We start from the raw sequence: 23476 nt of genomic DNA on the forward strand, positions 1-23476 counted from the left end.
GCTTTGCTGGTGACAATGTTGGTGGATTTATTCAAAATTGAAGGCGCATTGAACCAGCATGGCTACAGCAGAATCCTGCAGCGACATACCATCCAGTTTGCCTTTAGTTATACCATCATTTATTTTTCAACACGACGATGAACACAAACACACCTCAGGCACCTCTCACTGAATGCCTTCAGTTAGAATCTACAATGTAAATAGTTGTGAAAATAAAGAAAAAACATTAAATGAGAAGGTGTGTCCAAACTGCAAGTGTACATGAATGTGTAAAATAGATTAAGTAAAGTGTAGTTAATCCATTCAGGTGTGTGTGTGTGTGTGTGTGTGTGTGTGTGTGTGTGTGTGTGTGTGTGTGTGTGTGCTTTCCTTTCTTGTTTAGGAATACAGTCTCTCAGACAGCTGCTCACTTTCACCTCACAAGTTTCTTTCTTAGGAGTTGATCAGCTGATAGGTTTGCAGCACCATTACAGCCCCACCCAGTGGAAGAACACAGCCATTACCACCAATCAGAAGACTCTTTAAATATGCCTGTGTAGGTCTCAGTCATCCAGGTCATCGTAGTCTAAGGAACTTGGAAACAAAGCAACTGGACAGGAAGGGAAGGCTCCTTAGAAGACCCTGTGAAACATCGTGGGTCAGCTATTAATTATCTGCAGCTGTATATCAGGCAATCCTTACAGATGCATACAATCAGAAATCTTCATTTCTTCATTTCTTCAGTGAGTTCTAAACTTTTTTTTAAACCTCAGAAACTCTAACCTTCTCTGGGAAGATCTTTTTTACCCCAATCATGGATTATTATCATTAGATGGCAGATGTTAATTTGCTGTTTTACTAAAACGTCTGAGGTTGTTTATAGCTTATCTAACTTTTTTGAAATATGCTGACATCAAATTCTAAAAAAACAACAGATATCTTTTCACATGTTTCATGTGTTCTCAGTAAAATAAAAGCATTCGATGATTGGCAGATCATTGCATTCTGCTTTTATTTACATTTTACAGAGCTCCATTATTTTTAGTAACTACCAGGTCAAACAGCAGAGACAGGTCTATACTTTCATAGTCACTATCCATCCATCAATCCATCATCATCCATCATCCTCTCAGCCATTCTCTATCCATACTTGTACTGCTTGTCTAGTTTGGGGTCCTGGGTAAGCTGGAGTCTAAGCTATCAAGGGGTGAGGGAAGATCACAGGTTAGTGATTCATGCATTTCAATTCAATCCAGTTTAATTCAATGTAACTTTTTTTCAAGGTGCTTTATATTGTAAGGTAAAGACTCTACAATACTACAGAGAAAACAAAGAAAAGCCAACAACTATATGACCTGCTATAAGCGATCAGAAACTGTAACAGGTGATTTCCAGCCTTAAACATAAGGTTTAAGGAGCTCTTCATGCACCAACTTGCATCAGTAAACTTTTACATCCATAGGTACCCAGGATGTTCCTGAGGTCATCTAATCAGGGCCTACTGGCTGTGCATCATACAAGGCTGAGTCAGAGCTTTTGCAATAGTGGCCCCCAGACTCTGGAACGCTCTCCCCCCGAGGTTCAGATCTGTAGACTCAAAGTCACTTTTAAAACACAGCTAAAAAGTCATTTCTTAGGTTTGTGTTTCTGGTTAACTCTTTTTCATGTTCAGGTATTTTGTTGTGAAGCACTTGTTGCCTAGTTACCATGGTAATTAAATTATCTTTAGTTCTTGTTTACCTCTTCACTGGAAACGGTCAAAATATCCCCTTTGATTAAATTGCATTAAGGAGGAACTCAGGGACCAATAAAGAGTGAACTAAATTTTCATCATTGAGCCCTTCTAGCCCCACCCATTGTTGTTAGCCCCGCCCTGGGCAACAGAACCAGCAGCACAACCAATAGGAAAGTGGTGGACAGCAGTTGCCATAGTGATGGAAGCGGGGCTCAGCCAGCCCTCCGTGCGACCAACCATCATCCACAGCCTCCTTCCCCAGCCACAGCTTCCCGTCCTGGGCTGCGTCTGCTGCTGACAGGCCCTCTCTGCGACTGGAGCTCCAGGAGGAGGAGGAGGAGGAGGAGGTGCAGGCCTTCACTCCCAGGAAGGTGGCCAGGTCCAGGTCCAGAGCTGCGGCACCTCCTCTGGGTGAAGGCGTGTTCTGCCGGCACTGAGGACACGGGATCCACACCTGTGGAGCACAGGGGAGTGACTACAGACACACAACTTCTGTACCAGACCCCTCAACTTTAGGTCTGTCTGATTAACCCCTCATCTGCTCATCCCTGACCTCTCAAGTGTGTCAGACATCACCTGTGGACACAGCTCTAATTCAGTCTTTAACTGCTGCTGCTCACATTTGCATGCCTGTTACTCTTCCACGTCCTTCGCTTCTCACAAACTCAGATAAGTGTCTGTGATGTCATCAGTCACCTGTTCGTTGATGACTGTGTTCAGTCTCTTCAGACATGCCTGGCAGAAGGTGTGGCCACAGTGTAGTCGCCTAGGCAGCCGCTTTGCCAGGTCGTAGCTTCCGAAACACACAATGCACACCAGATCCTGCCTCCTCAGTGACATCATTGTCTCCAAGGCAACAGAGGCTGGAGGAGGGGGAAGAGGCTGACAGGTGACTTCTTCCTCCTCATCTTCTTCTTTTCTGTCATCAGACATTTTGATCTGATTGAACGAGAAGAAAAGGCCATCCATATTAAACCAATCACAGAATCCACCTGAGCCTCCGGTGTTGGGAAGGTTACTTTTGAAATGTATTCCACTACAGATTACAGAATACATGCCCCAAAATATATTTTGTAACATATTCCATTACGTTACTCAATGAGTGTAAAGTATTCTGAATACTTTGGATTACTTAATATATTATCATGCTTTTTACAACTACATGAATGTACTATTGCTGTGTGATTTATTACTTTTACTGAAGGTTACTCGCCATACCAATACCAACTAGATTTTTAAATCTTAATATAAATGAGTAACAGTAGGGTGGACATTAGGTAAGGCTGCACTTTTTGCAGCGATCTCAAATAGAAAACTATTCCGCGCGTATATAAAACAGGTCCACGGCTCCAGTAAAGGTAAAACCGTAAAGGGACCTCTGGCTAATACGTCGGGTTCTGTGTCGGGCTCGTAGCCGAAAACTAGCTTTACTTTGTTGTCTGGGTCAACTTGTAGTGAGTATGAGAGTGCGTGTGTGTATTATATATTATATTCACATTATATGAGTATATTATATTTAGTATTATATATTATTTATTATATAGTATATATATATAATATTAATATTTATTACACAGTTGCACAGTAACTTTAGAGCTGAACAATGTTTAAACAGATTATATTTTCTTCAATATATATATATATATATAGATATATATATATATATTTACATGCTTCCATCTCTTGTTTCTGGTTGGTGACATCTCTTACTTTTCGACTCTTTCTCCTTCCCTCGCGCTCACAGACTCATCACGGGTATGTCAGTCCATTCTCCCTGCAGCACGGACTACACTGCCCATGAGGCTACTTTCTTTAGGGCAATGCCTGTAACACTCTGCCTATTGCCTTCATATTAAATCATTTTTGTGAATAATTTTTTAAAATATTTCTTCACGTCATTATGCGGGCCGCAAGTAGAGGTCACATGGGCCACAGGCATTAGAGCCTCTTAATGCGTGTTTTGTTTCGGTTTCCACCGGCGTGGACACCAAAAATATAGAGTTCATAGCCTTATGAAACAGGAAAATACCGCCGTGTAATCCATTCATTTCAACAAAGTAACTGTATTCTGAATACCATCGTTTAAAACGGTAACTGTAAGGGAATACAGTTACTCGTATTTTGTATTTTAAATACGTAACGGCAGTACACGTATTCCGTTACTCCCCAACACTGTGAGCCTAAGAAACACCTGATTTACACCAAAACTTTAGTTTATTTAATGAAGTGTTTGATCTTTGATTTCTGGTTTCTGAATATTCATTTATTTAGCATTGTTCATGGTGTAGTCTTTGTATTTCTAGTTTCTTGGCTATTTTCTGTAGTGTCTAGGAGTTTGATTTTCTTCGGTACCTCTTCTGGGTTCCACGTGCCATGTCTAGTCCCCCATATCTCTATGTTCATGCATCTCCTGTGTCCAGACAGCATTCCTGTTCTGTCTCCCTAGTCAGTTATGTTCTCATGTCTGTTTCTTCCCCAGTCATAGCGTTAAGTCTGCGTCTTAGTGTGTGTCTCACATTTCCTGTTTTATTTTGACAGTTCCAAGTCCTGCATTCAGTTTTGCTTCCTCCCTGTCTGCTTATGTTAGCTCTCTCCCAGCTGTGTTCCCCATGTGGTTCTACTTCCCTCGCTACCCCTCTGTGTATTTAAGCCCTTTGTCTTCCTCTGCTTGTTGTTGTGTTGTCCCACTAGCTGTGTGTTTCTCGGCTCCCTAGTTTATTCCCAGTTGTTTATTTCTGAGTATTTGGTTATTAGTGCTTCTATGTTTAAATATCGTTATTTCAGCAATATAGCTGTCTCTCTTAGTTCACGCTTTTGTTTTGAGTCCTGCGTTTGGGTCCTGAACTTGCCTGCCATGCAGCACTCATGGTGACTTTATCTGTTCTGTTATCAGGTTTCTCTTAGTCTCCAGGGTCAGTGAACCAATAAAAATAAAGCAATAAAGGAGAAATACGCTCTCTTTCTCGTCCCTGTCAGTACCCTTGCTGCAGCATTTTGGATCAACTGAAGGCTTGTCAGGGAGTTTTTAGGACATCCTAATAATAATGAATTACAGTAGTCCAGCCTAGAAGTAATAAATGCATGAACTAGTTTTTCAGTGTCACTCTGAGACAGAATCTTTAGTGATATTGTGCAAATCGAAGAAAGCAGTCCCACATATTTGTTTAATATGTGCATTGAAGGACATATACTGGGCAAAAACCATGATATGTCACAGGTTACTACTGGCAACAGTAATGCCCTGCAGAATAAGTATCTGGTTAGATACTGTATTTCTATTCTATTTAGGACCGAGTACAGTAACCTCAGTTTTATCTGAATTTAGAAGCATAAAATTTGAAAATGATCCCATGGTGGTTGGGCTCATCTCTGATGGAGATGAGACAGTGTACAGGGTGGAGGCAGAGAATTTGTCCTGCTGGTGCTCACAAAATAACCTGAAGCTGAACGTCCTTAAAACCAATGAACTCATAATGGACTTCAGGAGGCACAGACAGGTCCACTCCCCCCTCATTATAAATGGTGAGCTGGTGGGATCGGTCCCCACGTTCAGGTTTCTGGGCACGCACATCTCCACTGTACTCTCCTGGACCCACAACACCATCACCCTTCTGGCTGAACGTCCTCCATGTCCTGAGAAAGAATAACCTGGACCCGAAGCTGCTGCTGCTGGTCTTCTACCGCTCCTCAGTGGAGAGCATGCTCTCCTCATGCCTGGGTGTTTGGTACGCAGGGGCCACGACTGAGAACAGGAAGGCTGCACAGAGGGTAATTAACACCGCCCAAAAAAACCACAAAAAACAACAACACATTGTCTGCCCTCTGCCACCCCTGGAGGCCATTACCAGATCCTCCTGTCTCAGGAAAACCAGGGCCATCACAGGTGACCCCTAGCACCCCAGCCACAACAGGCATTAGACACATTAGATGTTGTGCAGTTTGCAGTAAATGGTGTGCCAGAGAGTTTGAAATTCCCATTTGTGACTTATTTAAAATGTTGTTGGCTTCTTGAAAGTGAAAGTCTTACAAAATGCACATTCCATAAGGCCAGCAAAAAACAAAACAAAAACAAAACACCCTGTTCACAACTGTCAGTCAGAAAACTGACACTGCGCCTCTTTGTAACATCCTCAGGCTCCTTCTTCCAGTCATTGATTCTGCTCTGAATATTTCTCCATCTTCTTGTATTAATAGTTCAGAAAGATTTTTGCAGTTTTTTTAATCAATAAGATGAAATGGCTTTGATCTATGATGGCCCTGCCTTCACCTGCTCTTCTGTCTTTGATAAGTTTGAGCCTGTGTTTTGATCAGGTGGAGAAACTATGAAAATGGCCTGATGATCTTGTCTAAATGATGTTGTTTCAGCTCTTTAAAACACTGAAACTGCACATGTAAAAGCGGTGACTCAGCTGTTCTTTTGCTTTTGGATCTGACAGTTTGATACTGTTGACTACAGCATGTTGCTCTCACGAGTGGAGCATTGCGGGCATTCTACTAGAGTGGTTCAGGTCATACCTGTGTGACAGGAGTTTTTCTGTGAACTTTGGAGATTTTACATCTTCATCATTCCCCCTTATTTGTGGAGTTCCTCAGGGATCTATATTGGGGCCAATTTTATTATCTGTTTATATGCTGGCTCTAGGTCTAATTTTCGTAAAATATCAAATTTGTTTCAATTCGTACGCTGATGACACTCAGATCTACCTTCAACTGAAGGGAAGGTGTTCTGCTCCACTAGAACCCTTACTTCCGTGCCTGGATAGTCTCCAAATTGCTTAATAAAAACTGAAGTGATAATGTTTGAACCATGTGAGCAATATTTCATATTGATATAAGTTATTTTGTACTCCTGTAAAGCACTTTGATCAACGTTCCTGTTGTTATTAAATGTTCGAACTTTAACTGAACAGATTCCACAGACAGACATTTCACACTTTACTTTAAAAACCAGCCCCTTAATACTACTTTTAAACCATTTGTGGAAAACCTCCAAAACCTCCACCGTGCCCTTTTCCTCTGGGCTGACTAAAGCAGCATATATATGCAGAGTGTCACAGTTGGGGAAGCTAACTACATGGAGTGAGGAGGAGGACCCAAGTGCAGACACGCGAGAACAAAAATCTTAACAGAAAGTGAGCTGCTTTTAACAGTACAAAACAAAGGGCAAGGCAAACTAATCCAAAACTAACATCAACCTGAACTGGGTAAACTAAAATAGAACATGAAAAACCCTGACATGGACATGAACAAAGCTAGACATGAATACATGAAACAACAGATGGCCTGACAATGAATGCATGACAGCAGACCACATGAGTACACATGAGGTTGACGAGGGAAAAGGAAACACACAGGGGAACACAGCTGACTGGAATAAACATAATGCTGCTACAGGGGAAGTGAAATTAAGCACAATGAACATGGGACACCAGACCTCTTCAGAATAAAACAGGAAACGTAACGCAGACATGGCAATGCGAGCCTGACGACATAGAACACGCAGACATGAAACACATGACAGACTTAGACGCGGACTTAACATGATGGACCGACGAGGAACACAAATATCTAGCTTTTATTAAAAGCTAGACATTTTAAATAAGAAAAATATTTCTTTGGCTACGTTCACACTGCAGGTCTTAATGCTCAATTCCGGTTTTTTGATCAAATCCGATTTTTTGTCTGCTCGTTCACACTACAAATAAAATGCGACAGCAAACGCGCTCTACTGTGAACGCTCAAAGCGGCCCACATGCGCAAAAGAAGACGTCACACACAATGTGCTCTGTTTAGACCCAGACCAAACAGTATTGTTTGACTGATGGCCCTTAATATAAAGACTTTGGACTTTGCGTTTCCCAATTTTTGCGTTAAGGTTTTTTGTCATTTACATAATAATGTAGATAACGTAATATTATCCTTATTGCTGTTTTAGAGGAGCGGTGCTTCAAAGAATAGTTGCAGATTTGTCAGAATCTGCAGATTATACAGTACAAATAAAATGTTCACGTTGTCTTCCCAACAGTTTCACTGACATCTACACTGGATGGCCAGGAAGCATTCACAATGTCTCTGGAGCTGATAATTGGCGTCTGTCTTGTTTCAGTGACGTAAAAGACTGATTTAATGCGACATGACTGTTCAAACAGCAGTCGCTTTCTAAAACATCGGATATGTATCGGATTCAGTACCACATACGAAAGTGACCCAGATCGGATTTGAAAACATCAGATTTGTGCCATTCACACTGTCATACCATGATCTGATATGGGTCGCATAGGGTCCCCAAAAAAAAAAAAAGAAAAAGAAAAAGAAAAAAGAAAATTCAGTAAGGACATCTCCTGGTTTCATCTTCATGTTTCCCTCTCACCACATATCCAACCCGATATCATGACCAGCAGTTTTACAGCTGTGGCTCCAGCAAACATCAGCTGATACTAGAAAGTAATATTAAATAAATTCTAACAACAGCTTATCAAGCTTAAACGTGCTGCGGTTTAGTGTGACCTCCGCTAGTTTCCTCTTTCTGGCGCAGAGAGAAAAGTTGATCATTGATCAGTTTCGTGATTGAATTAGCAACTTTCTAGCTGAAGTAGTATGGGACAAATCGCGTTCATTTTCACCTCAACTTTAAAGTATGACCTCGTCGGCTGTAATTGGTCCAGCCCAGAGTCAATCATGACCAACTGGCCAAGCCACCACCATTCATTTATACCGTTTTAAAAAAAAAAAAAAAAAAAAAAAAAAAAAGGAAAAAAAAAAAGGAACCCTATCGGCTCATAAAAACGAAAAATCACAAGTGGCCCACCGGGCAAATGCCCAGTATGCCCAATAGCCAGTCCAGCCCTGCCAGCCATCTGTACCATCTGTCCAGCATCCCCTGTTATGGCCAAATGGCCGGTGTGTTGTGGAGTGGACCTAAAAGCAGACTCAGAAGGGAAAGAACTGAACTTTAACAAAAAGCGAGCCGTTTATTCAGGCTGGTGGAAAAATACAAAAGCAAATGGCAAAATCAAACAAGGGAAAAAAAAATAAAAAAAATGAGACTTGAGAGCATGAACTCCAATCACTTTGTCACTGGACGCCTGCTCCAGCCTACCATACCGACCTAAAGGTTTGATTGTTGGCAAAGAACACTCCTCTTCGTACTGAGTCGAAAAAGTTAGCTCCGAGTTTCATTGACCCATTTGAAATGGACTCAATGGTCAACCCTGTCACTGCTCAATTGAATTTGCTGAGAAATATGAAGATTCAGTGTCCTTAATATCTCCCAGCTAAAGCCGGTCCAGACCAGTCCATTGTGGGTTAGGGTTAATCACACTCTTGATCTTGTTCTGACATATGGCATAGAAACTGAACTTTTAATGGAATTTCCTGAAAAGCATTTTTTGGCTGATCATTTCCCAAGAATGTTTACAATACACAGCAGTGAGGAATAGAGGACTAGATGTCGTCACAGTAGCACTTTCTGAAAGTGCTGTGATTAGGTTTAAGGATATAATTCACCCACTCTTATCTTCTTTAACACCTTGTGCCAACACAGACCAGATCAGCTACCTGAAAGCTACTCCAACAGAGGTACTTTTTCCACCATGTATGACTCTGGATATTGTAGCTCCTGTGAAAAAGAAAGCCTCAAATCAGAAGTACTAGACTCCCTGGTATAACTCTCAAATGTGCACCTTAAGGCAGATAACTCGTACGCTGGAAAGGAAATGGTGTGGTCATTTAGAAGATCATATTTAGTCTGGAAAAATAGTTTGCTGCTTTACAAAAAAGCCCTCCGTAAAGCTAGACCATCTTACCGCTATCATTGTCATCATTTACTTTAAAAATGGAATTTTAGTGGACAGAGAAAGGTCATCTCTAACATGCAAGGGCGAGTTATTCCATAATTTAGTAGCAACGATAGAAAAGGCCATGTCCTCTCTGAGCTTCCTACCGGATCTCAGTACTTCCAAGAGCAGCTGGTTAGCTTTACTGAGAGACTGGGTGTGTGGGGCTAAAGAAGCTCAGAGAGGCAAGATTGTGAGAGCATTTAAAAACAAGAATTTTAAAATGAACTCTAAAACACACAGGCAGCCAGTGCAGTCAGGCCACGACAGGAGTTTCATGCATGCCTGTTAGCAGTCGTACAGCTGCAACTAGTAATGACTTCATGAACTTCTTTACAAACACTTTTTAACTATTAGAGAAAAAATTACTCATAATTATCTAACGATGTTATGTACAGCTACTTTCAGTAGCACTGATAATTTATTCTTTTTCTCTAATCGGTCTTTCTCAGTTACTTTCATTAATTACTTCCTATATAATATTCTATTAGAACGATTAGAGCATGTTGTAGGTTTTACAGGTACTGTATCATATCTAACAGACTCCAATTTGTTTATGTAAATGGAGAGTCTTCTCACGCTGAGGTTAATTATAGAGTTCCACAGGGTTCAGTGGTAGGACCAGTTCTGTTTACATTATACATGATTCCCTTAGATAGTGTTAACAGAAGGCATAGCATACATTTACCGTATTTTTCAAACCATAAGGCGCACAGGATTATAAGGCGCATTAAGCTAAACAAAACAGATAAGTCAAACTTTACTCAACTCGTTCTTCTTGCTTCCTCCACTTCCGTACCATTGATTCATTAATGTTGAGTTCTCTCGAAGCTGCTCTAGTCTCATGTTGTCTCAGTATATTAATGACTAACCTCACATTGTTGATGGATTATCTCAGTTGTTCTCCTGACTGACGTTTGGTCTTTTTACAGCATCCTGCCATGCGATTGCATTTGTTTCTAACCATCGGGAACCTTCATGTTAAATTTTATCGAGTGGATAAGTGTTAGCTTCACTGTGTTTGTTATGCTAACATAGCTGTGTCGCTAGCGATCAGTAGCACATCATTAAATACCAGCTAGCCCAACTTCAGTAACCCTAAAAAAAAAAAAAGTCACTGCTGTTTAGTTTTCTGTCTTCATTTATGTCGAGTCGAGAGTGATAGCAGAGCTGTACGTTTAAATTTTTCAGAAATCTTAGTCAGAACATGCTATATCATGTTTAGGTGGAAAATAGCGAGCCAACTTCCTGCTAACAAATAACTCAGTTAAATTTAATAAATTCTGTTTTCATGGATGCCTGGATGTTAAACTTAATTGTTACACCTGGTAAAGCAGCAACACCGATAATTTTATTAAAGATGAAAGAATTTAGACTTTTTTTAACTCTCAGTGATGCCGCAGTGTTCGTTTGACTTTGGGACCGTGACAGATTTGAGCGCCGTGTTTCACATAAAATCGGTTCGAGGTCAGTAAGCACAACCAGAATTCATACATAAGGCGCACTGTCAATTTTTGAGAAAATTAAAGGATTTTAAGTGCACCTTAAAGTACGGAAAATACGGTACACTGCTTTGCAGATGACATTCAACTTTATCTATTCATGAAGCCAGATAACACACACCAATTAGACTGCAGGAATGTTTTAAAGACAAAAAGGGGCCTGGGTGACCTCTAACTTTCTGCTTCTAAATTCAGATAAACCTGAGGTTATGGTTCTCAGCCCTGAAAATCTTAGAAATATGGCATCTAACCAGATTCTTACTCTGGCATATATTGACATATTTTTGCATAATATCTCTAAAATTAGAAACATCCTGGCTCTGAGTGACTCCGAGAAACTAGTTCATGCATTTATTACTTCTAGGCTGGACTACTGTAATTCTTTATTATCAGGATTTCCTAACAACTCCCTGAAAAGCCTTCAGTTAATCCAAAATGCTGCAGCAAGAGTACTGAGAGGGACTAGAGAGAGTGTATATTACTCCCATACTGGCTTCCCTTCATCTGTTAAATTTAGAATCAAATTTAAAATTCTGCTCTTCAAATAGAGGGTCTTAAATAATCAGACCCCATCTTATCTTAATGACCTTATAGTACCATATCACCCCAAATCAGCTTGCTTTAGACTGCTCAAGTTAAACTCTTTAAATTATATTCCCATCTGCACTGACTGTGTCACAGTCTGGCTGAGGCAGACTGTAAGGAGTGAAGAAGGTGGACCCAAGTGCGGACACACAAAATAACAAAACGTATTATTAACTGAAAAACGAGCCGTTTATTAAAGGCTGGACTTAGTTTTCCCCCTTTCTAAATCATAATCTAAACTGGCTGAGCGAAACATAACAAAACCCTGGAACACGGACATAGACATACAGACCTGGCATGAATGCATAATCATGAAGACTAGGTAGAATAACAGATGCTCAAACAAAAAATGAATGAACACACACAGACTAAAAGCACACAGGAGCTGATCATGGGAAGTGGAAACACATGGGAAAACAGCTGACACAAATGAACATAACGATTTCACAGAGGAAGAGTAAAACTAAACACAATGAACATAGAAACACAAGACCTCTTCAAAGTAAAACAGGAAACATGAGACGCAGACGTGGCAATACAATCTTGACAACCTGAAATCACAGACAAGAAATACATTAAAATGGTAAATGGCCTGTATTTGTATAGCGCTTTTCTAGTCCCTAAGGACCCCAAAGCGCTTTACAGAACCTGTCATCCACCCATTCACACACACATTCACACACTGGTGATGGCAAGCTACAATGTAGCCACAGCCACCCTGGGGCGCACTGACAGAGGCGAGGCTGCCGGACACTGGCGCCACCGGGCCCTCTGACCACCACCAGTAGGCAACAGGTGAAGTGTCTTGCCCAAGGACACAACGACCGAGACTGTCCAAGCCGGGGCTCGAACCAGCAACCTTCCGATTACAAGGCGAACTCCCAACTCTTGAGCCACGATCGCCCCATTAGACTAACCAGAAGACGTAAGTGTAACATAGCTAGATTAAACTTGAGGCAACTAAATAATTAACCTCGAACATTATCTTCAAAATATAGCAAAAGAGATCAAAACCAAATGAGAGCACTGGGTCACAGACCAGACCCTGAGACAGACTGTGTGAAAGTTAAACTTCAAGCGCTCACAATGACCACGTGTGATAACTGTATTTCATCACATCATGATTATCAAGACTGAGTGTATAACTCATACCTCCAGCAAAAGGTCAAAGTTGCAAACCACACCTGAGTACACCACACGCTCTCTGCATCATCATCACAGTTTTAATTCTAGACATCAGGGTACCAACGCTGGCTACTGCTCCTCTACAGATCTATCACACCGATGCTTTCAGCCACTCACAGAAACCAGGTTCAGTCTTAGACTGTGAATGTTGCTATAAAACTAAAACTGAGCAGACCTTAAAAAAATACATTAGCATATCCTTTGTACTTACTATAAGGGCTCAAAAATCAAAACCCTATTTTTGGGTTTATTTGCATTTCACCTCCTACGTTCTGATTGATTGGAACAGAAACCCACCTGGTTGTACCTTTTCCAGATTTTGTCCTTCACATCTTCTCCTTTTCCTCTTTTATTTTTTTGTCTTTATCTCTTTAATCCTCTTATTTTCTCTCTGGTGTTGTTCTTCAGTTCTTCTGTTGTCTCTTATTGGTTTGTATCTTCCTCGTGTTGTTTTACTTTTTTTATTCCTGTTTCTTAAGCTTTCTCTTGTTGTTCTCTCTGCTCCTTTATTTGGTCTTTGTGTCAATTTTACTCCTGCCTCAGAGAGAGACTCGTCTTTATCAATAATTCATCCTGTTTGGTGTCGACTCACAGCTCTCTCAGAGTCAAATAACACACCAATCTTAAAAGCATAAAACATGAAGACTGCACAGCTGTTTAAATCAGTATTCATTAGTTACACAGTGAAAATAAACACATAGAAAATATAACAGGTCAAATCTAAAAACTCATCAGTAAGTACTGACAGTGAAAATAAAAACTAGTTTCAGGAAAGAGACAAACTGAAACTTCTTACATGAAAAAACCCAACAATTTCACCTGTAACCTGATCAGCCAATAGAAAGTACAACTATTTTCTGGTTTCTGTGTCAACCTATCAGGTTACAGCTCAGTATAAACTAAGGTCGCCTAGCAACAGAGAGAGTGAGCAAGAGAGAAAGAGTTGGAGATGAGAGGAGGAGCCACATAAGAAGGATGAGCCTGAGGAGGAGGAGGCAGCTGGTGTACACAGGAGTGTTTAGGTTTCACCTGCAGTTTTTTGTTCTGATCCTCTGTCTGCACACCTTTAGGGCCACATGATTTTTTCTCTGAGTGAGAAAAACGCTGCACACACACACACAGAGATACTTGTAACTTCAGCCAGACAGAAAAAAACATACGACCAGAGTTCTTTTCAGAGCAACCTGTTTCCTGTGAGCAGGTTTGGAGTGCCCCCTGCAGGTCTCTCTGGGTTTGACATCTCATCAGTCACATTCTGATGTTACAGGAAACAATACCACTGTCTCAACTCAGCAGCTCATTCAGAGGTTCAGTGAGAAACTGGAACTGTGTGAGTGTGTGAGTAAATCTAGTGAAGGTGAGGAGCTCACCTGACTGATCACCGGACTCCTTCTTTCACTGTTTCCTCTTCTTTGTTCATCTCAGAGAGAAACTAAAGTGACTTTTCTATATATATCTGATGCTCAGACTGGACTTCCTGTTTTAGCATTAGCCCTGAGGTGACTCTGAGAGACCTCAGGATCATAGCCCAGCATTTCAGACCCTCACTTGCAGATCGATAGAAAAGATGCGATTCTAACAGGGGATTGTGGCTACAGGTTTAGAGTAGATTAAATCCACCTGGGTGTCACCTGAATGCTGCTTCAAATAAACAAGGCAGGAAACTCCTTACAGACTCTAATTAGGCCTAACTATTTCACATCAGATTTAAATGAGTTTCATGAATGTTTTAAACTCTTAAATTTGGGGTTAAATTCAAACTTAAAGTCAGACTGGGCCCTCATTGAACATTGACTCCTTTGGTCCAACTGTCCTTTTTTGTATGTTTTTCTAACACTTCTACTGTCTTTGGTGAACATATAAAGCTCTGTGAATAGCACATTGTTTTTAATAGGAAAACACCGTACAGGAAAGTGTGACTGCAATACAGAAGAAGAAACAATAGAACATGTTTTAATGCATTGTCAGAAATATGATGCTGAAAGAAGACAATTGATCAAAAAGCTTGGTGATATGAAAAGTGAAACTGGACTTATTTACTTTTGCAAATATGTGATGTCTTGATAAACCGAGAAGATATTTGAAGTTTACATTGAAGCTAGATATTGAAGCTACATTCTCACCTGAAAATATGTTAAAAGTTTTTTTTTGAGACCCAGAAAGAGAAATATTTCAAACTCTTAAGCCATGCTCCTCCGCCATTGCCACGTTTGAAAAGTATTTTGATGTTTGTATAAAAATATTATAAATAATAATTTAAATAATAAAGTATTGACAAGACTACTAAGAGTAATATTACAACTAAGTAGCTGCCGTCATTGTTGGAAACTGGAATTGGTTGGGCCGTGCTATGAATTCTGGGATAGGTTGGGCCACGAAGGATACACCCGACCCATCCTTCAAATTCGGGGAAATGAAGGACGCATTTGTCAGCTGCATTTGGAGCAGCCTTTGAATTGGGACAGCCTTCATCATGTCGCTGTGACGTAACCGGCCTTCAAATGCAGCCTCTGATGGATGCAGCCCCTGAGTTGAGACACAGCCGTAGGCAACGTGACAGACTTAACTTTGAATACACTAAGGTAAGAAACACAAAGATGAGACTAAGGGAACAGGATGTAAACTAATAATCCTAAAGTCTTTTATGACTAAATTAAAAATCTCAAATAATGTAGTAGGGAACTAAAAAGAAATTGAAAAACTTCTAAACACAAGGAAATCAATCGTAATTAAATTAGAATCAATAGAAACAAGCCCACTTCTTCAAATCAAAACAATAATGAATTAACAAGATTCAAAACATGAAACACTGGGTAAGAGACTCAGAACCATGAAAAAAATACATTTTTGAGTTATGGTATTAATTAAACAAGAAAACTATTCAATACCTATGTCTGGCAGGTCTGAAAATATTGAGGCCTGGGTGTGGAAGTGAAACCTATCTCGGTTTTCCAAAAAATATGTTTAATTGCCATAAATCTATGATTTATCAAGAGGGGCAATCACTTTTTAGACTGTTCTTTCTCCTTTTTCCCCTTAATAGCTGAAATCATTATTTAAAAACTGTATTTTGTTTTTACTCAGGACAATCTGAAGGTGAAGCTTCAGTGAAAATAACTGTGGAGAGAATTCAGTGGATAACCTGCCTGCTCCTCTGCAAATGTCACTCTGGAAATTCTGCCTTACAATACTACCTGTTTATCCTCTTTGCCTGCAATAAAACCTAATATTTCATCCCAACGTCCTGTTTGAGTCCAGTTCAGAGTCAGGTGTAACAAATGTCTTCCATTACCTGAAAAGTAACAACAATTATCGATTTTCTTCCTCTTACCCAGGGCTGGGCTGCAGGGGCAGCAGAGGCCCTCCCTCTCCCCAGCCACATCCTCCAGCTTATCTGGGGGAACACTGGGGCTTTCTCAGGCCAGCTGACAGATATAATATCTCCAGCGTGTCCTAGGTCTGCCTTGGTCCAGGAATGTATAGCTCCTTTCAGTGCGGAGGACTCGTGGCTCTACTCTGAGCCCCTTCCGGATGGCTGAGCTCTACACCTTACCACACTGAGGGTCCAAACCACATCATCTGCAAAAAGCAGAAATTAGACTCTGAGGCCACCAAAGTGGAAGCCTTTATCCACCTGCCAATGCCTAGAAATTCTGTCCACAAAACTATGAACAGAATCTGCGACAAAGGGCAGCTCTGAGTCCAACACCCACCGGAAATGAGTCCGACTTACTGCCTGTGATGCGGACTAAGCTCCTGCACTCCTGCAACAGTTGTACATGGATCGAATGGCCCATAGCATGAGGGCATTCGCCCATACTTTTGAAGCATCCCCCACAGGACACTCCAAGGGACACAGTCGAATGACCCGTTTCCCAACCTGAAGGCATGCTCTCATTCCCTTTCATAGAGAATTCATTTATTACATCTTCTCCTTGAAATTCATGAAAGGGTCTAAAGGTTCAATTTTCAGCGACACTTTTGAGAAATATAAACTAAATGTTAATCCCTAGCACATTTCATCTCATTTTATTTGATAATTTATTTTTATTATTATGATTTTTTAATATATCTAATTTGATTATTGTCAGTATATACTGTTGTATCTTTCTTTCTGCTTTGTTTCATCTGCACTTGTCTGCTTGTAACACTGATTATGAATGATGTACTGTACTGTGCCATGTTTTTGTTATTCAATAAATGCATTACAAACCCCCCCAAAACTCACTGCACACATGCAGCATGATCCGTGCACATCTGCCAATTCATGCACCCATGCTTGATGATGTAAGTGAACGAAAAGAAAGCCAAGTATTTTTAGAGATTTGTACCAACAGGAAGCTCTGAAAGTGAAAAAGATGTTTGTAAGTCAAATGATTGCTGTTTACTCAGGTTTAGATTCAGACATTTTAAAATAATTTACATCTTCAAATAATTTTTTTTATTTGTGTTTATGTTTTGGTGCACACATTTGTGACATAAGCCATTGTACAGAGTTATACATCTTAGTTTATGCTTGTGGATCAAATCAAAGGTCGCAGATCCAAATTGGGCAGGGTTCTGCCTCCTATCAGCTCCGATCACAATATATGATCAACTACATCATCAATAATTGTTTCATTGTTAACAGTAAAATAATTAAATGGTGACTTTATATTTTAACAATAATTAATGATGATTATCATAAAATCTTTAATGATTGATTCTAAAAAGCAGAGAAATGTTTGGCTCGCTGTTACTGAGACTTTAATGTTGTGCGAGCAGCCACAGAGATGAAGTTTTAAATTTAAAATTTTATTCCACATGATGACCTGTGCTCTGATTGCTTCATTTGATTTGCATAGTCACTGTGATGAAAACAGAAAAAAAACAAGAATAATGCCAATTATGTGTCAAATATAAAACAACAAATAACAACAAAAAAACACAAACACAAATGTTCATCATCATCAAGAAAAACAAACAGTATAATTTACAGCTGCTTTTTTACAACCTGATAAAAAATATTTTTAGATCAGTTCATTTGGAGTTCGTGATGATCAAGAACTTTTGTAATAATCAATAAAGTTTCAATCATTGAATTGAACATTTTAAAGATTTTTCAGCTGAATTCTGAATGTCTACAAAATTCAAACATCACTATATAACCATGTAGAACATTGGAGAACAATCCTCTGTCTGATATTAGATATAATCAGTTATAATCCAACATATTGATTATATCCAGTAACACTATAAAATCATACCTAATGTTGTTTACAGGAAAAACATCAAAACTATAGGTTTCTTGACAAAGGCACAGAAGTGAAACTGCGGTTCAGTGGTGGCCATTTTGTGTCTAAAAATCATCTCCCCAATATTTTTTTATATGTATTGATATAAAACTGCCAGTAAAAAAATAAAAATACCATCAAGGGCAAAAAAAACCCAGGACCCCATAAAGACCCCGAGTCCCAAAAGTCCCTGTGATCCCCGAAGTCCGCAGGGCACCACAAAGACGCCATGACCCCTCAAGTGTTTGTAACCACACAAGTCCCCATGGCCTCTGAAATCCCAGTTCTGGGTAGGGATGGTGGTGAGGGGTGGAGGTTTGAGCTTCACAAACTTGTAAGTGAAGTATTTGAGACACAAAATGGCCACAGCGAGAAAACATCCTCCAGTTCATGAAATTTCCTTCCCTCCTTCATTCATTGTTTCCTCATTTCCTTCCATCCTTGTTTCCTCTAGAAGAGCAAATAAATAAATCTGAGCCAGTCACAATCCTTCTACTGTTATGACATCACGCTCTGCAGCGATGATGTCACTTCTTTCTCCTGCAACGGTAGCAGCAGGCACGGCAGCTCCCCCCTTCATCATCCCCCCCTCCATCCTCCTTCACCGTGTATGGTGGGGGGGCGGAGCTCGACACTTGGTACGGGTTCTCATTGCTGGTAATAACCATCGGATTGGCTATCACTGTGGAGTCACTGGAAGAGTGGAGCTTAGCCCGTGGAATAGTTACCTGACCGTAGGGGTTCTCCAGAGAGACGTTGATATTTGAGGACATGCTGACACGTCACAAGACGGTGAGGCTAAAATTATGTCCAATCAGGCAGCTGGCCAATCAGTTAATGCAGTGCAGGAAGAGACCTATGTGAAAGGAAACAGATCAATACAGGTGATCAATAACTACACTTACTGCAGAACTGATGTTCCGATCAGAGTGACTGATCAGATCTGACCAATAAGAGGAGTGGTTGATTACTCAATGAATGATAAAAGTAACTGAGTACTTTCACTGATTGAGTACATTCACAGAGTAAAACAAAGTTAAGGATCTGAGTACTTTGTCCTCTGCTTTATACTTTTACTTGTGACCCTTGAAGTATGTGATAGTACTCAGTGATGCTGCAAAAGCTCCACGCCCAGACATCTGCCCATTAATTTGGTTGATTGATTGGATTTGATTAGCTCGTGCAGTAACACTGAAGTTAGATTAATTCACAGAGGCCCACATTTCCTGCTTTAAGTGAAGGCACCATTTGATGACACTCCTGGACCAACAGGTGAGGCATGTTACCTGGATGAATGTGGCTGTGAGGTGTACACACTCTGAGTCATCACATGAAGTCAGCAGTGAAGTACTCAACACTTTAACTGAAGTAAAAAGTACCACAGGTTACAAGTTAAAGTACTGCAAATCTTAGTATTTAGACACATTCAGAGGTCTGATTCCACCATTTATATGGTGGGGTAAAGAGCAGGTAAACACAGTACTGTAGTGTATTTTACTTTGATTTACTGTACTACAGTACACTGTAGTGTACGGCACAGTGTACTGTACTATAGTGTAGCACAGAGTACTGCATTATACTGAGGTTTCAGTCACATTTTAAAGTCCTCTCGAGTGAATCAAAGTATTTATAAACTAGAGGTACTGCAGTAACCAAGTACAGAGTTACTTCTACTGCGTCTATAACATGACGTACTCCAGTGTTTAGCTGAAGTAGATGTATTGTAGTATTTGTACTACAGAGGATTTAAAGGGGTTTCAGGGACTCACCTGTATGTTCCTCGGTCGCCGCCGCCGTGTTCTTCTTCTTCTCTGAAATGGAAACAAATCTGACTCTGCTCTCTCTCATTCTGGCTCACTATGTGTGTGAAGCTCGCTTGACCGCCTCGCCCAAACCTGTTCTACCGGCCGACACGCCCTCTCTCTCCCTCTGTTCATTTTCTATGTAACTCGACCACTGTCACTGCAAACCCGACACCACCTCCTCGCTGTGGTTTCGGTGCCCCCCCCACCAAACGCAAACTATAAGTTGGTCTCTATTTGAATTTGACTTCATTTAATGTCATTTTTTGCTGTGCATGTGTTTTCTGTGTGTGTGTGTGTGTGTGTGTGTGTTCCTGTCTAGCTGTCTTTGTGAGGACCGAAATCTGCATTCTATTGTACTTGGGAGAACCAACAGTCACTGTGAGGGCGCACAAACCGGTCTTCACAAATTTGACGGCGTTAGGGTCATTTTTAATGTTTAGGGTTAGGGGCCAGGGAAAGGATTATTTCAATGAAGGTCCTCACTAAGATAGCTGAACGGGCTTGTGTGTGTGTGTCTGTGTGTGAGAGCGAGAGCGCGCGTGCCAGATGATCAATATGTGTGATCACATGCAGGAAGTCGTGCATTTAATTTCTGGTAAACTTTTAAAAACCAAACAGGAAACTGTGTTTAACAGAAGTCAGTAAACTCAGCAGACGTGTGCGCCTTGACCGGTTGAACAGAAACCACTTCATTCCTTCAGTTTCCTGATGAAAGCCCCGCCCACACTCTGCTCCTAATGGCTGGATTTGACATTTTTCTCATTCCTCTTATGACGCCCTGTGTTTTCAGTGCTGACGAAGACTCTCAGCTCCTGCGAGACGTTTTAAATGTCCAAACTGTGACAATGTGTTTGATGCAGTTTAAAATCAAAGAATCAACAAATAATTCAATAAATCAGTGAATGTCCTCTGACCCTCCAAAACCTTATTAGGCATTCAAAGCTGATCATCAATATTACTGAGCCAAAAAATAAGCTGAGGTAATTCATCTTCTTTTCATTTATTCCTGATACAGCAGGCAAACAGTGAACACCAAAACATTTACATTTACAGTAATGGATTACACAGCAGTGAGGAACAGATGTCATCACAGTAGATGTTTTTCTGAAAGAGCTGTAACTAAATTTAAGAATATAATCCACCCACTGTTATCTTCTTCAATGACCTATATCAACACAGAGCAGAGCAGCTACCTGAACGCTACACCAATAGAGGTCGATTATCTTGTTAATAATGTTACCTCTTCACAACGTATGACTCTGGATACTGTAGCTCCTGTGAAAAAGAGCCTCAAATCAGAAGTGCTTGACTCCCTGGTATAACTTTAAAATGCGCACCATGAAGCAGATAACTTGTAAGCTGGAGAGGAAAAGGCGTATCACTAATTTAGAAGATCATCATGTAGCCTGGAAAAATAGTGTGCTGCTTAATAAGAAAGCCATCAGTAAAGCTAGAAGATCTTACTATTCATCACTGATTAAAGAAAATAAGAACACCACTAGGTTTCTCTTCAGCACTGTAGCCAGGCTGTTAAACTATTATTTAAAAAGCCATCACTTGATCTCCAACCTTCCTTTCATATCAAAAATCCTTGAAAGAGTAGTTGTCAAACAGCTAACAGATCATCTGCAGAGAAATGGCTTATTGGAAGAGTTTCGGTCAGGTTTCAGAGCTCATCACAGCACAGAAACAGCTTTAGTGAAGGGTTACAAATGATCTTTTCAGAAGGCATAGCATACATTTTCACTGCTATGCAGATGACACCTAACTTTATCTGTCCATGAAGCCAGATAAAACACACCAATTAGTTAAACTGCAGGAATGTCTTAAAGACATAAAGACCTGGATGGCCGCTAACTTTCTGCTTCTAAATTCGGGTAAACTGAGGCTGTACTCAGCCCTGAAAATCTTACAAATAGGTATTTTACCATATACTTACTCTTAATTGCATTATCTTGGCCTCCAGTGACACTTTGAGGAATTCAATTCAATTCAGTTCAATTTTATTTATATAGTGCTAAATCACAACAACAGTCGCCTCAAGGCGCTTTAGGAATCTGGGAGTCTTCTTACATTTGCACTATATCTCTAAAATTAGATCCTCAGCATCACATCCTGTCTCATAGTGATGTTGAAAAACTCGTTTATGTATTTATGACTACTGTAATTTGTTATTATAACCTCCCTGAAAAGCTTTCAGTTGATCCAAAATACTGCAGCACGAGTACTGACAGGCAGAGACTGATTAGAAAGAGGGAGCATAGTTCTCCTATATTGGCTTATCTTGATTGGCTCCCTGTTAAATCCAGAATTTAAAATCCTGCTCCTCACATATAAGGTCTTAGCTTAATGACCTTATAGTACTTCAGTATCGCCCCATGAAAGCAAGAGTATTAAGTAGAATGGGAGGCCGAGCCTTGAGCTTTCAAGGCCCCTCTTCTATGTAACCAGTGTCCAGTTTGGATTCAGGAGACGGACACTATCCCCATTTTTAAGATTAGGTTTAAAGCTTTCCTTTTGATAAAGTAGGGCTGGATCAGGTGACCCTGAATCCTCCCTTAGTTATGCTGCAATAGGTGTAGGCTGCCGGGGGCTACCCATGATGCACTGAGTGAGTTTCTTCTTCACTCACATATGTTTGTACACCTCTCTGCATTTAAATATTAATTATTATTCATCTCTGGCTCTCTTCTACAGCATGTCCTTCTCCTGTCTTTATCTGCTCACACCCAACCAGTCGCGGCAGATGGTTTCTTCATGTTAAATGGGAACTACTGTCACCAAAGCGTTTGCTCACAGGAGGTTATATGATTTGGGGGGGTTTCTCTGTTTTCTATGTATCATTGTAGGGTATTTACCTTATGATATAAAGTGCCTTGAGGCAACTGTTGTTGTAATTTGGTGCTATTTAAAAAAATGAATTGAACTGAACTAGTATTCCAGTGTAACTGTGAGACAGGGTGTGTTTCTAATTTTAGAGGTATTGCACAAATTGAGAAAAGCAGTCCTACATATGTTTTTAATCTGGCATTGAGAAGCAACTGGTTAAAAACAACATAAAAACAACTAGTTCGATACAATAGTTCTACGATTTTTAGGGCTTAATAATAATAACCCCAGTTTTACCCGAATTTAGAAGCAGAAAGTTAGCGGCCATCCAGGTCTTTATGTCTTTAAGACATTCCTGCAGTTTAACTAATTGGTGTGTGTTATCTGGCTTCATGGATAGATAGAGCTGGGTGTCATCAGCATAGCAGTGAAAATGTATGTTATGCCTTCTAATGATACTCCCCAAGGGATTATAATGTAAACAGAATTGGTTCTAGCATTGGGCCCTATATAACTTTATAATTAACCTTAGTGTGTGAAGAGGACTCCCCATTTACATGAGGAATATAACAGAAAATAAAAACATGTACTCAATAAATTCACAGATAAAAGCTGTCCCATGCCACAGTAGTCATATTTTCAGGTGTGTTCTTCATAGAGCTCTATTACCCGCGCTCTAGTAACACCTCTGATTGGAGGAGGAGGTGCTTTGATATGAGCATGCATCAGTCTGAAGCAGAAACTTTAA

At 40.3% G+C, this 23476-nt stretch overlaps 1 protein-coding gene and 1 long non-coding RNA gene across 2 annotated transcripts; both read right to left on the reverse strand.

The window, feature by feature from the left end:
- Nucleotides 1-937: 937 nt before the first annotated feature.
- On the reverse strand, nucleotides 938-2650 carry rnf224 (ring finger protein 224). Its single transcript, XM_005942559.2, has 2 exons — nucleotides 2411-2650; nucleotides 938-2168 (listed from the first exon to the last, which is right to left on the reverse strand). Exons 1-2 carry the CDS (start codon nucleotides 2645-2647, stop codon nucleotides 1842-1844), a joined length of 564 nt encoding a protein of 187 aa, XP_005942621.2. The 5' UTR covers nucleotides 2648-2650; the 3' UTR covers nucleotides 938-1841.
- A 14589-nt stretch (nucleotides 2651-17239) lies between these two features.
- Nucleotides 17240-21411, reverse strand: LOC102300467. The gene is made up of 2 exons (XR_317058.3): nucleotides 19864-21411; nucleotides 17240-18950 (listed from the first exon to the last, which is right to left on the reverse strand). It is a non-coding gene; the product is annotated as an uncharacterized LOC102300467 (long non-coding RNA).
- Between the last annotated feature and the right edge of the window lie 2065 nt (nucleotides 21412-23476).

This window comes from Haplochromis burtoni, unplaced genomic scaffold (assembly GCF_018398535.1).
Source record: "Haplochromis burtoni strain Fernald_Lab_line unplaced genomic scaffold, NCSU_Asbu1 Contig_320, whole genome shotgun sequence".
In the NCBI taxonomy this organism is placed as follows: Eukaryota; Metazoa; Chordata; class Actinopteri; order Cichliformes; family Cichlidae; genus Haplochromis; species Haplochromis burtoni.

Bases quoted from the DNA above. Each gene is read 5' to 3' on its own strand.
- rnf224 (XM_005942559.2), bottom strand. From the start codon at position 2,647: ATGTCTGATGACAGAAAAGAAGAAGATGAGGAGGAAGAAGTCACCTGT. The intron at 2,169-2,410 runs GTGACTGATGAC...TGTGCTCCACAG, and splicing joins ACACAGTCATCAACGAACAG to GTGTGGATCCCGTGTCCTCA.